General features: G+C 41.2%; 1 protein-coding gene across 1 annotated transcript in view; it reads right to left on the reverse strand.

Annotated features, from left to right (window-relative positions):
• Nucleotides 1-3,440: 3,440 nt before the first annotated feature.
• LOC121898530 (arf-GAP with Rho-GAP domain, ANK repeat and PH domain-containing protein 1-like) overlaps nucleotides 3,441-15,817 on the reverse strand; it is a 53,142-nt gene continuing 40,765 nt past the window's right edge. Inside the window, exons 20-34 of the mRNA XM_042413690.1 lie at nucleotides 15,562-15,725; nucleotides 13,959-14,171; nucleotides 13,378-13,483; nucleotides 13,138-13,285; nucleotides 12,500-12,583; nucleotides 12,023-12,100; nucleotides 11,749-11,866; nucleotides 10,726-10,839; nucleotides 10,482-10,627; nucleotides 10,297-10,379; nucleotides 9,730-9,789; nucleotides 7,295-7,358; nucleotides 6,881-7,039; nucleotides 5,326-5,363; nucleotides 3,441-4,843 (exon numbers count right to left, since the gene is read on the reverse strand). Coding sequence (XP_042269624.1) covers nucleotides 5,343-5,363; nucleotides 6,881-7,039; nucleotides 7,295-7,358; nucleotides 9,730-9,789; nucleotides 10,297-10,379; nucleotides 10,482-10,627; nucleotides 10,726-10,839; nucleotides 11,749-11,866; nucleotides 12,023-12,100; nucleotides 12,500-12,583; nucleotides 13,138-13,285; nucleotides 13,378-13,483; nucleotides 13,959-14,171; nucleotides 15,562-15,725 — 1,558 coding nt within the window. The 3' untranslated portion in view covers nucleotides 3,441-4,843; nucleotides 5,326-5,342. The remainder of the gene's footprint in view (nucleotides 4,844-5,325; nucleotides 5,364-6,880; nucleotides 7,040-7,294; nucleotides 7,359-9,729; nucleotides 9,790-10,296; nucleotides 10,380-10,481; nucleotides 10,628-10,725; nucleotides 10,840-11,748; nucleotides 11,867-12,022; nucleotides 12,101-12,499; nucleotides 12,584-13,137; nucleotides 13,286-13,377; nucleotides 13,484-13,958; nucleotides 14,172-15,561; nucleotides 15,726-15,817) is intronic.

Consider the following 15,817-nt stretch of genomic DNA (forward strand, 5'->3'; position numbering starts at 1 on the left):
AAATACTAAGCTGGCAAAGATCCAGCAAACACATCAGTCTGGTTTCTAGACAAAAACAGACGACCATTTGCGGAGCCGTTTATCCCATCTCTTTCCCTTTTAAAGCTGCATGTGGGTCCATTTTTAAACTTCTAAAGCTGAATTGATTTGTTATTCAAATCAACGGTTGATGAACTGCGCAGGCCATTTCCAAACATGTCTTGAGATAAATTAACCCAAATTCAAAGTGGCAAGTCGAGTGGAAATTCACTGGCTCCATCAGATCCCACAAAGATTTGCTCCCTGATTAAATAACAGCACTGGCGGCCAAAACACCCCCAAACCCATTGAGTTTTCTCCCAGTTCTGTTTGAAAACTGAACCTGCTACACTAGCTGAGTTTTAAAAAGACACTCAAATTAATGATGTTGGTGCTGTATTAGCTGCTGTACTATCCAGTCTGAACTCTTATCTTATGCTAAAACTTGTGATTAGAATAAAGCGAGTGGGAAATGACAATTTGATGCAAATGGAACTGCAAACCAATTATCTTTCTTATTAATGTTCCTGCTTTAGTTTAGTCATCTGTGTGTCGACTCAGTTCTGTGGTCATTTTTGAGGATGCATATTATTGTGACAGTGTTGTAGATGTTCCTAATATTTTGCTCATTATAATATAAACTACAGTCATAAAATCAGCATAGAATCCGGTCTCATTCAGTAGATAACAATTTCAACATTAAACATTTATCTAATGATATAATAATAATAATGCTTAAATATATCATGATAGAACATTTTATAGGGGTTTCTATTTCTTTTATCATATTAAGTTCCTGTTAAGTGTGACATGTTATATATCTCAGATGGGTTTTCAGTCTGAGGACTTTTTGATGACTCTATTATGCACCACAACAAAATCAGAGAGTACTTTTAAACAAATGTCGACAGAAATTCTGTCATTGTGGACTCAAATCCTCAAAGCTTATTCACTGCTGCCTCGGTTCAGGAGCTACCACGTCCTCTGATGCAGCCCAGCATGCAGTGAAAGCCAATTTAAGCGTCACTCTCTCACGCTGCTCTTCTTGTCGTGTGCTCTGAGTGGAAAAGAAGGAAATTGGCTCACACAGGTGCATGTCCAGATATCTGCAGGACACTGTCGTCCCTCACATTGTTTGCCTGTTTCAGGATTGGTGCCATACTGTGCTTAATGAAAGTTTACATTTTATTTTTGGGAGCTGGCAGGTGGGCTCAGGTCCTGGCAGTTGGGGTGCCCCGCTACGCTATAGGTCCGCTCCTGAAGCTCATTTCCTTAGTTTTGAGTTTATCTCTGTCTTCCATTCGTGCACCTTCTCTGAACCACTCATCTGTCTCCATCCTTCTGCTTTATGCAACTGCTGCTATGACCTATATAAAGGCCATTTTACTGGACGTGCGAGTATGTTTAAGCATCCTCCTGTGTGTGTGTTCTTCCCCTTTGGGTGTCCTGTGTGTGTGTGTGTGTGAACGGTATAGTGAAGGTCTCCTGTGTGAGTCCCTCGCGGGGCTCTCCGGTGTGTGTCTCGAGGTACAGAGTGACCCTGATGTGTCAGCTCTGCTTAGAAGAAAGAGCGGAGAGCTGGTGGACACCATGACTCACTCACTCACACACACACGTTTGTGCAGCTATCCTTGTTGGGACATTACATTGACTTCCATTCATTGTGGACAGTCTAACTCAAACCCTAAACCTAACCTTAATTCAAACCTTACCCCTAACTTTAACCAGGACCTCAGAAATTACTTTTAACCTCATTAGGACCAGGCTTTGGTCCCCATGAAGACTACTGGTCCCAACAAGGTTGGTGTTTATACTGGGAAAGGTCCCCAAGAGGTAACAAAAACGCGCACACACACACACACAGGAAACCTCCTAAGGGCCCACCCTATGATCACTGTACTCTCCCACACACTCCTGACATTTTTCCTCTGAGCACATCTATAGGCTTCCATTATGGCTGCAGCATGACATTGTCATGAAACCCGCAGGCCAAGCAAAAGTTTCTGTCCTTATATATTTGTGTTTACAGTGTATGTACACGTGTAATGTGTGCGTGTTTGCAACCAAGATTATTTTTTTCACAGTTACCCTGTTGGGCAGATATGAGATTGGCTGTGTGTTTGTACATACATTTCATAAAAGCAGTGAAGAAAAACAAGTGGATCACAAAGAGGAAAAGCAGAGCCGGAGGACATTAACCTTTTTTGAGAGTTAAAGGAACTCTGTCTGTTACATAATTATATCCATGTTCAGAGACACACAACACACAACTAGCTGAATGTGTTTATTAGAGTTTCAGAGATGCAAAAATCAGTTAAATGCAGAGGAGACAGTAGAGAGAGCATACACTGCGTATGTGAAATATTCACCACCACTTGTTGGACTTTTTATGTTTTACATTGAATCACAATGGATGTAATTAGGACTTTTTGACCATGATTTACATAATAAACAAAGTATTCATCCACTTTATCACTGTTGCGACCAATTGTTTTCAGAAGTCGCATAATAAGTTAGATGGAGGTCATGTGTCATTTCAAGTTAAATACACTTGAATCTGGAGGGTCCAACAGTTTGTCTGTTTCCGGGCAGAAGCTGTAAAAACAAAAAGGAACATTTAAAAGCTTTCTGTGACAAGTTTACAAAAAAGAGCCAATCAGGGAAATCATACAAGACAATATCTCAGAAACTAAACATACTTCTGAGTGTGGTAACGTCCCTCTTTAAAAATTGGACAGAATATGGCACAGCTGTAAATTTGCCTTGAGCAGAGTGAGAAGAACACTGTTGAGTAAGACCCCCAAGAGGCCAGTAGACACTGAAGGAGCTACAGGAGAAGATTTGAAGATGAGAGGAGTTGATGGTGAGCTCATGGACATTAAGGGGCGAAAATTTATGCCAGCAACTTCAATTTGTAGATATTTTTCTCTTTGAAGAGTCTTTTTTCCAATTACCAGCGTCAAGAATGCCTACGAACTGTACATCCACTGTGATAAATGTTGTAAAACGATAAAATGTCAGAGACGTAGTATGAATACTTTTTATAGGCACTGTAATTACGATACTACACAGTGGAGACTTCTCCCAACTCCTGCTGAGGTCTGGGCTGTTGGGCAGCTACACACACACAAACACACACACACACACACACACACACACACACACACACACACACACACACACACACACACACACACACACACACACACACACACACACACAATACACACAATACACATTTTTACAAGCTCTGTGCCAAAAGGTATTAAAAACATTTAGCTGAACATCTTAATGTCTCACCAGTAGAGCAAACATGTTCTACAGCGCAGCATCTAGCGTCCTCTGCTGTCAAAATAAATAAGAAATCTTTACAACAGTACAGGTAGCATTACAAGATAGTGAGATCGGCAGTCCAGTGCAGCTGGTTTTCGACAGTTTAATACAGTTAACATAGATTGTTTTATGACTTTCCTTTAGACAAAATATACATTTTTGGGTTTAAACTAGAAACAATTATGAAAGATGATAACACACTAAAAGTTGATGTTGTTTCAGTGCTCACCAGATACTGTTCCCCTGTCTTTGACAAATAAGGTTATTCCAATGCAAGTCATTCAAAATCCAAAACTCCCTAAATACTGTTGGTAAATCTCTGCCCATGCACTGTAAACCACCTCAGACTATCACCTGTGCTTCACTTTAGTAAAGGGCCTACAGAGACGAGGCAGTGCTGAGGATTGTGGGAGAACAGGATGAAGAGACAGAGCTTAAACAAAGAGCAGTGGGACAGACGAGACTACTGATAAGGCGAAGACATTGTTTTGAATACGTAAATGCGGTTTGCAATGTGACCTACTTAAGGTGCACTCAGAATGAAAGATAATGATAAATTAAGTACTTCTCTTATTTTATCACATATTATGACAAAAACCATTTTGTCCTGACCTGCGACTTTCTTCTTTTTATTTTAAGAAAAGAAATGTTTTTCAGCACATGCCCCTCCTTCATCCACTTTTCAAAAGACACACATACAACTTGTCCAAACACACAGTCACACACATACTGTATGCACACTCTGACTCATTTGTGCAGACAAATTGACAAATATGCAACTCTGAGCAAGGTTTTGCACATTACTGGCAAATGCCCTGCGGTGTAACAGACACCGATCCATCACCTGACATTTCTCTGCGTCCAAATCAGGACACTGCCTCCTATGACATCAGCTTTGCTTACAATAGCAATTATTACATTTTGAACTGCAGGATTTTCCCGACAATTCGTCTGTGAGCAATAGTACAGAGAGAGAGCTAAAAACATCACAAAAATATAAATCAGAATCAGCAACAACTGCATGTCAATAAACTTCTATTTTCTATAAAAAAAAAGACTTTCTAAGCACTCAGTGCTAGTGCCTTAGAATAACCTAAGTCCTTTCTGAAAACAAACACAATATAGGATTAAAGGTTTCTCTGCAGCATGTATTTCATGCCTCTGTCCCATAATGCAATGCAGTAAATGCCACTGACCAATGTAACAGTGGAGTGTTGAGCGCACATTGAGCTGGAAGCGATTGAGGAAATCTTCATGGTGATTGTAGTCCATCAAACTGTCTCTTTTTCGTTTTTTATGTACATCGAGTCAAGTAAAATTCAATTGTGCGGGAAAACCAGTGTAGCTCGTATTTTACAAGTGATCTTGTTTAGTTTTTGGTCCAGTTCATATTCAAAAGTGTCTCAGAGTCCGTCATTCTGGTCCGTACAGTCGCACAATGATGATGTTACTGGAATGTTGAGAGGGCGTCTGATGAGGCTGACCATCTGTCCTTTAAAAGACAAGACATCCAGAGGGTTAGTGTTCACATCAGAGTGTTCAGATCCTAAACTTGTTACTGTATGCATATAACTTGTATAAGTTTGTATTTTCACTTAGTGAAACCAACATGCAGCCTTCCTAAGGTCAAGTTTCAAATTTTCATCCAGACTACGAGTGTCTCGGAGCCATGGCAACCAGATATGAGGCTGCTCGCAAGATGTGGACTCAATAAGCAGCAGTCAAGAGAGCCGATAAACACAGATATGTAGTCTGAGATGAGGCCTGGCAGATAAACCACCAGGGCAGCTTAAACCGAGCGATAATGTCAATTTCAGGATGCACTTCACTGTCCACATGAAAACGTTGTGCTTGATGAAGCAATATTTTCCCATATTTAAACTGACTGACGTATTTTTCAAAATTCATTGGAAACTGCATGTAGAAATTGTGAGTTTCTAACCTAAAACTAATCCGAGAGTGAAACTGTCTTACCTTCCTTTCAGCAACCATTACCGAACATCTCTAAAGAGCTGAAAGATAAACAACAGAGAGGTTATAATACAGGGATATAGACAGTTGGAGAAACTGGGGGATGAAGATAGTGATGGACTGAAGATTGGTTATGAAGAATGTGTCTTGAGTTGTCTCATACATACAAGCAAACACACACACTGACATAAATCGTCAGTGTTCCATATCCATTTATTTTTTGGACGTATCAACATGCAGTGAACTTCTCTCTCTCTCCCACCTCCACATAGACAAACATCCTGCATAAATCCCGCTTCTGCTGCTGCGGCCCCATCACCAAAGCAATCACACTTCCTCTCACACTCTCAACAAAAATGTTATCAAGTCAATACTCTCAACATACGAGAATCAATAAAAAAAAACCTATCTGGAAGGCAACAACACAGCAACCCTGAAATCATTGTTATTGCCAATGGAAGTAACAGCAGATTGAGGTGAATTCTTATGTGCTGCTGCAGTCTGCTGCAAACTAATGAGAGGTGTGTGACGGCTACAAACAACAGGAGGAGACAACTGCATCAGCATATTGTGGACATCTGGTCCCGCAGTACAAAGACTGAGTGCTGAGTGAATTATTTTGGATTGCTGCACTCCGTTTTTCTATGAAAATAAGGGAACAGATGGAGGGGGGTGATGATGATGTTGTTGTACAGGTCTGGTCCGATGTCAGTGCGTTTGAAATGCAGTCCAACTAACCTACAGTGATTATGTTTGTCAAATTCTTGCCAAGTATACAACTCTGTGAGCTGATATGGCAGCAGTGCTGTGAAACACACTGTTAGCCATAGTTTGCCTTCAGGCGTGAGTTCCATTCAGATGTGTTATTCTTTGTTTCTCTTGTTTTTTTGGTGTTGTGAAGCAAGCTTTGGCAAAGCCTTACCAGAATAACTCGTGTTGTGACTCTGGTTCAAACCATTTGAAATATGAAGATGCTGCAGTCTGCTCCTCTCCACATTGTCTGGATTCTTAAAACATTTTTAGACCCTGACACAAATTAGTAATTTATTCTCGTCTCCTGGAATCCAGCCTCATGAAAACACACACTTGTGTCTCACAAAGAAGCCTCTTAGTCTATTTTTGGTCTAAACCCACAATTTAAGAATCCAGATCCATGATCATTAAATCAAAGGTAAATCACAGAACAGAGATTATTGATCCTGCACAGGTGTAACCCCCAACTCTTGTCCTTCAGGAGGGAATAACAAAAAAGAAATATAAATATTGAAAGACCACTGAGTGTGCATGTTTTTTTACAAGATTGATGTAGAGTGTTTCATGCACGATCTTATATCTTAAATATTTAAAATGTAAGTAGAACTCTGAGTTCTGGCCTCCAAATGTAAAGTACATGTTACACAACTGGCACAAGATCTGTGCAGATTTCTTCTGATGGTGAGGATCAAGGTTGAGGGTTTGGACCCCCTGTTCAGCATGAATGTCTCTGATTAGCCAGCAGCTTCAGATTGAGCTGCCAGGGTGTCCTAGATTAGTCCCAGTGATTGGTAGGTTGACTCACAGCAAGTGCGTCTTGGCTGAAAGCTGCTACGCTGTTCCGCATCTCATTCTCACTGCCACGCAGCGGTATCAGTGACACGTTACCATGACGCGTATCCGGCAACACGCGGGCACTCCGCGTCTGCTGGAGTCCGTCCTGAGGCCACACGTTGCCGTCGTTCTTTAATGAGGAGTGGACACGGACAGAGAGAGAGAGAGAAAAGTGACATTTCAACACTATGACAAACATGTTACTGTACTTTTCTGTGGTTGACAAATTATAAAACTGCTGTTATCACATGACCAAAGTCTGTTAATCAACCTTGAGTTTTTAATTTTTATCAGTTATGTATTCCTAAGGTCAGGAGTGATTTTTGACCCTCAGACAGTAAAACGCCAAGATTCATGATTTGTGTGTGTGTGTGTGTGATCGTACCTGGATACTGAGAAAAGTAGCATACCACTCCCTCATTTCTGTAAGAGTGTCACAGCAGAGATACCTGTGAATAAATAGAGGGTGAGGGAGACAGTGTGATAAAAATCAGGAGGTACTGTATGTGCAGTGTGTGTGTGTGTGTGTGTGTGAGAGAGAGAAAAACACAGAGAGGCAGTGAGGTATTTGGAGAATAAGGGAAATGTGGAAAAAAGAACCAGAAAATGAGAGAAGTAGGCAAGATCTTAACTAAAATTGACACATTCTCTCTTATGGCACCCGGTGGCAGTGCCAAGAGCGTAAACAGTGAGTGTGATTTTTTTTTTTTTTTCTTTTTTTTTTTAAAAGATTATTTTTTCAGGCTTTTTGCCTTTATTTGACAGACAGTGTAGAGACAGGAAATGTAGGGCGAGAGAGAGAGAGAGAGAGAGAGAGAGAGACATGTAACAATGACATGTAACACAGGTCCCCCAGCCGGGAGTGTGAACCAGTTATGTGGTATGCGCCTTGACCATTAGGCCACCAGGGCCCCCCGTGAGTGTGATTCCTAATTTAACTCCCAACAAAGAGAAACACTGATTAGGACCTTCAGCGTTTGTGTTTGTGTGTGAGTCTGTGTCCGTGAAGAGTGTGTATGTGTCTCTGTAATGTCTGTGTGTGTGTGTGTGTGCGTGCATATTTTATGCCACTCAGGTTGCCGTTGCATAGCCCTCTGAGTCATCAGCCATGCTGTGGTGCTGAATAAATAGACTTTACTTTATACAATTAACACTATTATGAGCATAGATTTCGTCTAAACAATTATTCAAGTGCTCTCCCCTGAGACACAACAAAACACTGATACATGCAGTGTTCAGAACGAAACAGTCCACAGAATAGAGTACGCCACAGATATCAATTTAGCTACAGTCAGGAGATATCCCACACATGCCAAAACAGTTCACACACATACACAATTGGGGGCACGGCTTTTGTCCCCAATTGGAGAAACCGTCCCCAATTAACTGGTCTTTAGTCTGAAATGTGTCCCCTGAAAGTAGGATAAGTGTGAGACCCAAACACACACGTACACAAATACACAAAACACAGCTCCTCCCTCTCCCAGGTTTCCATCATTAGGGCCAACAGAGCTCATTAGTGCTTGTTGGGATTCAAAAGAGGACAGTCACTCTATTCTTGCACGCATACCTACGGTAATAGTACATGGTAATCTCCTACAATGCATTTTACTTTTCTGTGCAATTAACGGGGCTGCTAATGCAGAACATTATCAACTGCAAAAGATTATGGTTTCTACAAAGCCACAGAATAAAATTGACATAATATTCTGAAAATTCATCAGTGTCCCTGTGAGATTGGGTACAGCGACTGCAAGACTAGGCTGATAAAATAGTGAAATTAATAAGAGTTTTCAGGTGATAGAACAATAGCAGGATAAAACTAAGCATCATCAAGTGCAAGGACTGTAAGACTGGGAGGGAGAGGTTCAGTCAGCTTCTTCATCCATTAATATTTTCTGTGTTTCCACTTTCTGTTTTATCTCTAACTGCTCTTCTCCTCACCAAGTTTTCTTTAACTTGCAGTAAATGCAACACTTCTTACTCAGTATACATTATCTTCCCTCGAGCGTGACACTTTGCTTCTCTACCTTCCGCTTTCTCCCGTTTCCTTCTTTATCTTTCTTCCACACTCCCTTCCCTCCCTCCGTTTTTCTTCCTCTCAGGTGTGTGTTTTTCGCCGTGAGGGATGCGACGACGGAGCGTAACCAAGAGATGATACTGCCTCGAGCGTGACGAAAACAGCGCTCCCATAAGAACAATGCTGATGTCTACTGCTGTTGACGGTGTAGAGCCTACTGTAACACGGACACACACGGAGCACGTACATGGATGAACACAGAAACAACTGATCCACGCGTACACACTTGCACAGGAGGATGTACTCTATATGTGAGCAGACTTGGATTAAAATAGAGCCGTTGCTACAGGTGTACTCATGTGTGTTTCCCTCCTGGGTGGAGCCGACCTTTCATATGCCTTCTTCTCTAAACTCTCACACAGGGATCTGACCTGTTTTCTCAGTGAAACCTCTAGCTCTCTCTAAAAGTTGCTTGTGTTTACATGCAAAGGGAAAAATGTGAGTTCCTGCTTGTGATAAGGACAGCAGTAGACAAGAATATGTTCACATACTACTGCAGAGAGTTGAAAGCCGTAGTGGTGTAGTATGTTGCTTTAAATGTCTTCAATTTGACAGGACTAAATAACTTATATTCCACAGTTCTCTCTATGTCATTGTTAACTAGTAGGGAAGCCATGATATAGATGGATCAAATTATTTCCAGTCTTTTTACCTGTTGAAACTGACAACGTGTTAAGGACAGTTATGTATCGTATATGAGGCTCAACATGATGTACATACAACATTTAACAGCTACTCACCACTGCTGTCTCTCTGGCTTCTCTTGTTTCTTACTCTCATAGACCACTGTCAGTCCCCAACTACAGACAGAGAAAGAGACAGAAAGAAAAAAAAAAAAATTTCAACAGAAGGACAACTGTCAGTACGCCAGTGATTGTGATTTTTGGGCTCAGGTTGCCCCCTAGTGGTCTCTCTGATTATAAGTCCCCAAAAGCTGGTAAAGAAAATTAGAAAATTAATCATTTAAGTTAGGCCATTATATTCTTTTAAATTATCATACACAATAGCAAGTGAAGTTACAGAAGTGGCTTTCAACCTGTGTGCAGTGTTTAACTCTGAAGCAAGCTCAGAGATGCAGACAGATTTGGTTAGTTTGTCACTAACTACCAGTGGTGTTTCACAGTATATTCACAGCTAAGGGCTTGAGAGGCAGAATTAAGATTAAAAACGTTGCATTTTTATTACTGGTGTATTCATTTTAGCTCCCACTGGTGGTGTAGTGGTGCAAAGGTTTTGTACTCTCATATACTAAATGCTGATAGCTTTTAGAAAGAAGTGTATATTCTCAATACACTGCATGTGCTCACCATGTGGGGGGACGGAGTTTCTTCTTGATACCCATGTATATTCTCAGATTTTTCACTGGCCAGTCACGTTCTGGGCGGTTACTCTGGCAGACAGAGGAAGAGAGAAAGATGGGAACAGAGTGAATGAGTCTGTGGCAGACTGATAATAGACAAAGAGTTAGTGTGTTTGTGTCTGTTAATCTTACTCTGACTTCCTTGTACATTCTCAGAGAGGTGGAATTGAGGATGAAATATCGATCATGGAAACTGCCGGTGGTCAATCCCAATCCAAGGATGCTTCGTTCCTCTCGGAATTTCATCATCCCGTGTTTGGATGGATCAACTTTATTGGCTGGAGGGCAGAATGAGGATTTAATAAGAATGCAGAGGCATAGCAACGCAGTGATTTAGAGAGAAAAAAACATTTTGGCAATTGATTTGCGTGTTTACCCAGGTAGACGATCACTGCCTCCATAGCAGGGTGTTTCTTGATGAGCAGATGGGAGTCAGTGCCAAAGGAGTGAAGGATGGGTAAGACTCGCTCCTGATAGTGCAGCGGACGTTCTGAGAGAAACACAAGACAGAACAGAATCTCAAGTAACCTTAAAATCATTTGTTTAAATGATGAAGAAGAACTGTAGCGTTATTTAAGAACGAGCAAACATGAGCTTTTGAGAAGCGTCACTCTCAAACAACGCTCTTGACGACATGATTCACAGTGTACAATATTTTTCGCAGCTATTAAATTTCTTTGTTTCTGTTTTAGAGAATGATGAGATGCAGACTTGGCTCACAATAACGTCACCTTATATCCTCTAACGCCTTCATATCAAACTAAAAATGCTTTTTGTTGTTGCAATGCAATCTGTGGTAAACCACTGAGTGACAGAATTCCCCTTGGCTCTACCCTTCGCTCTTGTAATTTCCTTTCCTTTCTAAGTATCATTTCTTCATCTCTTCCTCAAACCGGCAAGCTGGTATTTTGACCAATGATGGGAAAGCTGCCAAATGAGTTGAGTGTTACTGGCATTTGATGAGCGACCTACAGGCTTCCTAGTGGGGAACTAAATTGGCCCACATACCAGGAACAAAAACAAACCACCACACACAGTCAGATTGCTGAGAATGATCTGTTTGCCTCTAGAGGTTGTGTGTCACTGTGATTAGGTCAGGCTGCAGGTTGAGTGACGCACAAGCTTTGCATCATTGTGTTTGTTTCACTGTGGCTCTTTTCATCTTCTTCATGTTAATTTTACACAGTTTATATTTGGTCATGTGAACCTATGTTGCTTTGAAGCCAATCTGTCGGAGAAGAAAGAGTAGACGGAAGAACATAATAAAGACAGAATAATAAAGACATATTTGTGGCCAAACAAACGAACATCATCTGCATTAATTTAAAAAATGAAGAGATGTAAGCTAGTTTTTGACAGCTACCGTCCCCTTCTCCCTCTGTCTTCCCATCTGTCTCACCCATTTCCTCCTTGTCGCTGACCTCCCAGCAGCTCCAGTATTCTTTGTCTTTGACTGGGATGTTGCGCCGGTCCAAAACCTCACATGTCAGCTCTGCTGCTGTCATGGAACCGGGGATCTGAGGACACAGAGCACAATTTTACAGTTTTCAGCTTGGCAACACACTAATTTATTGTATGTTGTTTTGTCTATAGCACTTATACCACATGAGAGAAGAGCTGGGTGCCAAAAATGTCAAATGTAAATTAATATTGTGTCATTTAGTCCACGTCACCTTGACATGTTGCTCTGCTGTGTCCATCTTTTCCTCCAGGTACACTGTACAGATGAAATGCCCCCCTGGTTCAGTACTCTGAAATGTCCAGTACACACACACACACACACACACACACACACACACACACACACACACACACAGAAAAGACCGGACAGAAATATAGAAGCATTAGATTAACAACTAAAGGCATACAGACATGTGGTACTACAGCATATATGTGCCTGCACATAAGCATGGATGCAACACAGCATACAGATAAGGAAAAGCTGTGATTTATAAGGCTTACATTGCTCTGTATGTAAATTTTACATAATGTGTATGTTTTTATGGTAAACACTTGAATGAAGCACATGAAGCATTACAATGAAGCAGATCATGTGTGGTATAAAGAACATGAAGCACATTATTATGCAAGATATCTACACAAAAGACAGGTTAGGCCATTAAAGCTTGATTTGTTTTTCTAAAACTCACAGGAAACTTTGTGTTGAGCTTCTCTCGCACTTGGATGATAACGGTGATCTCTTCTAGCTGCTTCTTCAGCTGCTGCTCATCCACCTGCAAAGAAGTATACACACATTCATTCACACACACAAACAATGAATCAGTCATCAGCTGGCATAATACTTTAATTATAGCCTCACATCAATCTTTAGATCTTTAGCGGAAATCTCCACTGCAACTCATTGTTGCTGCTAAACCAGCATCATGATGCTAATACCACTGGCACAACGCTGCATTTTAATCTCATAAACAAAACCAAATAATGCAGTTAAGATAAGGCTTCCTGTAGATGGCTGTTTATCTTTCATGAGAACTAAATGTTAACAAAGACTTCAGGGATTTAATGCTTAACTCTTGATATCAGCCCCATCATTAGACATTTCCTCCCTCTCTCTCCCCGGCTTTCCTAATCTTTTCCCGCCTGTAAAGAACTTTTTAGGAACAAAAAAAATAGTACTGTAAGAATATAATCTGATTACCAAACAACCCAAAAATGACACCACTTTAAATCACTCTCTAATTATATTTGATGGTAATGATACAAATTCAAACGAGTTAGCACCAGCTTCCTATCACCCCCCTCTCTAACAGTGAGGTGTGAGTCTGACCTCAAAGATGAGTGTGTAGTGCTGTATGAGGTCCTCTATGGCGCGGCCGGCAGTGTAGTCTTTCCCGTCAGTCTGGAACAGTGTGGGACCGAACACTATGGCCAGGTTATGGAGATTCATCTGGTTCAGCTCAGAAAAACGTTGCACACTAAAACACACACAGGGAAAAAAAAACACATGTACGCACGGACATAAAAAGAGATACATGAGGATGTAAATGTATGCATGTGTGTTTCTCACCAGTAGAGGTGGTTGATGAGGGCTTGTAGTGTAGCCTTGTTGACACGAGGCAGTCGGTTTAGCAGCACTTTGTACTGGGAGATTTTCACATTTTCATCCTGAATGGCTGGAGGACGAGACAGAGAGACAAAATGATGAATACAGCGTAAATATAAAGAGAAGCAGGAATGAAACGGCAAGAGGGAAAGATGGAACGTACAGGATGAGAGTGTAAGAGTGCAAAAAGTAAGAAAGAGGTGGAGAAAAAATGATCAGTAACAAGGGGGATAGAGATGATAAGAGAAGGAAAAGACACACAGATAGCAAATGGAAAGTGAGATTCAAAGCTTGAGTTAAAGAGCTCCTGAAGAGAGATTCACTGTAATGCAAACAAGTTCATTTGTAGGAGTTTAAAATTCAGCATTTCCACAGTCTTAATTACCCTTAAAAGTTCTGAGATTCCAGCAACTGATGCCACACCACCTCTCAGCGGCAAATATGCCCAAACCTCATTAAATTAAAATAAAATTATTTGCATGGTTAGATACAACTATGTGTAAGTGGAAAATGTGTTTTTTTCCTCACTTTGCTTTTTTTCTTACCAGCAGTACTGAGCCAAGTGGTTCCATTCTCAGAAGTGAACAGTCCTTCTTCCAGCTCCCTGAAGAAGCGTTTAAGTGTGTTGGAGACGTCGTCTACCTGGTGCTCTCCTTCCCTCAGACGAAGGCTGCGAGCATCACGACGGAATCTGTCGCACAGTGCTGCCACGCGGGAGTTCACACCGCTCTTACGATAGATCCCCTCAGACGTCAAGCCTGGAAAAACACAGACACACAACATGATGTTAAAAAATCAGACAACATACATACTGTAAGACTTCAAAAGGACAAACTGTAACACCATTCTTGGGTAAGAAACCTTGATTTCTGTATCTCAACTTTGACAGAAGGATCATGTGGTCCTGTATAGATAGATAACTTTGTTCTTACAGATTATTTCAAATATAGGGCAGTACATGACTGCTGTGATACTCTCTAGCAACTGACTGCTGGAGGCAAAATATGGCAAAACAGCAAAATATCTGCTGTGACATCACTGATTGGTGGCCATAAAGACAACACAATGTTAGCAAAAATTAAGTTTTATATGGTTCAGTATGTGTTCTTCTAAAATGCTTCAGATCAGGTTTTGTCAACTAGAGGGTTTCTGGTCATTTGAAAAAAATCAACACTTGCTTGTTTTCTTTTAACTCATTCTTCTGTTAGCTGCTTCTGGTGCACTGAGTTGTGAGTGAAAACCCGTTTTAAACATAAGTATTTTAAATAAAATAAGAACACTATTGACAATGTAGTTTCCTTAGTGCTGACTTTGACCTCTGGCTGGGACCAGAAATCTCAGGTCAAACGCCTACAGTTCTTCATCTGGCTCCAGTCATCAAAAGCTCAGGACAAGCAGCTGTATTATATTTTCCGGACCCGAAAGGTTTGAAAAATTCTGCACTAGATCGCAACATAAAAGACGATTATGTCAGAAGTTGTGTCATGTTACATGGAGGTGAGAACAAGGACAATTTTGCACTGTTTTCCCGGAAAGCTGACCAGAGGGATTAACATTCCTGACAGAAAAGTAGAATATATCAGCATTATGTAGCCTCCCACGCACGCACGCACATATGGAAACACAAGTGCATACAGTTAATGAAGGGAAATGTAGCAGTGAGAAGAGGAAAAGGACAAACAGAGAGAAAGGGGCTCAAAAAAAAAAAGAGAGCTGCTAGAAGGTGGGCAGAAGACAAAGAATGAAGAGTATGAGATAAAAGAGGAGACTACAAAAGAGAGGGAAAGAAAAGCAGCAAGGAGGGAGCGAGGGGAGAAATGGAGGTGGAACAGAGTTGTTTTGTTGTCTTGCAGTCCGTTGGTCTCTCCCAGCGCCAGACCTCCTGCTATTATAGTCACATGAGGACACACACACACACACACTCAAAGTGCCAAGTTTGCACAAACAGTGACAACAAGAAAGATCAAAATCATTATACAGCAATGTAGAGATTATAAAAGAGCTCTTGTGATATGATGTGAATGCAAGCATGTATGAACAGGAGAGTTAAAGTGTATAAATGTGTGTGCTTGTGTGTAATCTCCTGTGACTCTTCAAAATGTATTTGTGTTGTGTCACTGTCTGTGTCCACTTCTGAGTTTCTCTCACCGCACTGTGTGATGTAGCCAATGCAGCTGTGTACTATGACCGGTATGTCTGTTTCTGTGAGCTGCTGCTGGCTCAGCGTGTCTCCTCCACTCCCTGCTGCTGTCTGGATGGCTGCACTCCAGCCGGCAAAGTCCAACTTTCTTTCTCCCTCTATGTACAGAGTCCTAAGAAAGAAGAGAGGGAGACAGAGCGGAGAAAGGAGACAACAACAGTCAACGAATGAGGAAAGAGAAGGAAAAGGATCAGGAGAGAACAT

Source organism: Thunnus maccoyii, chromosome 6 (genome assembly GCF_910596095.1).
Source record: "Thunnus maccoyii chromosome 6, fThuMac1.1, whole genome shotgun sequence".
NCBI classification, from domain to species: domain Eukaryota; kingdom Metazoa; phylum Chordata; class Actinopteri; order Scombriformes; family Scombridae; genus Thunnus; species Thunnus maccoyii.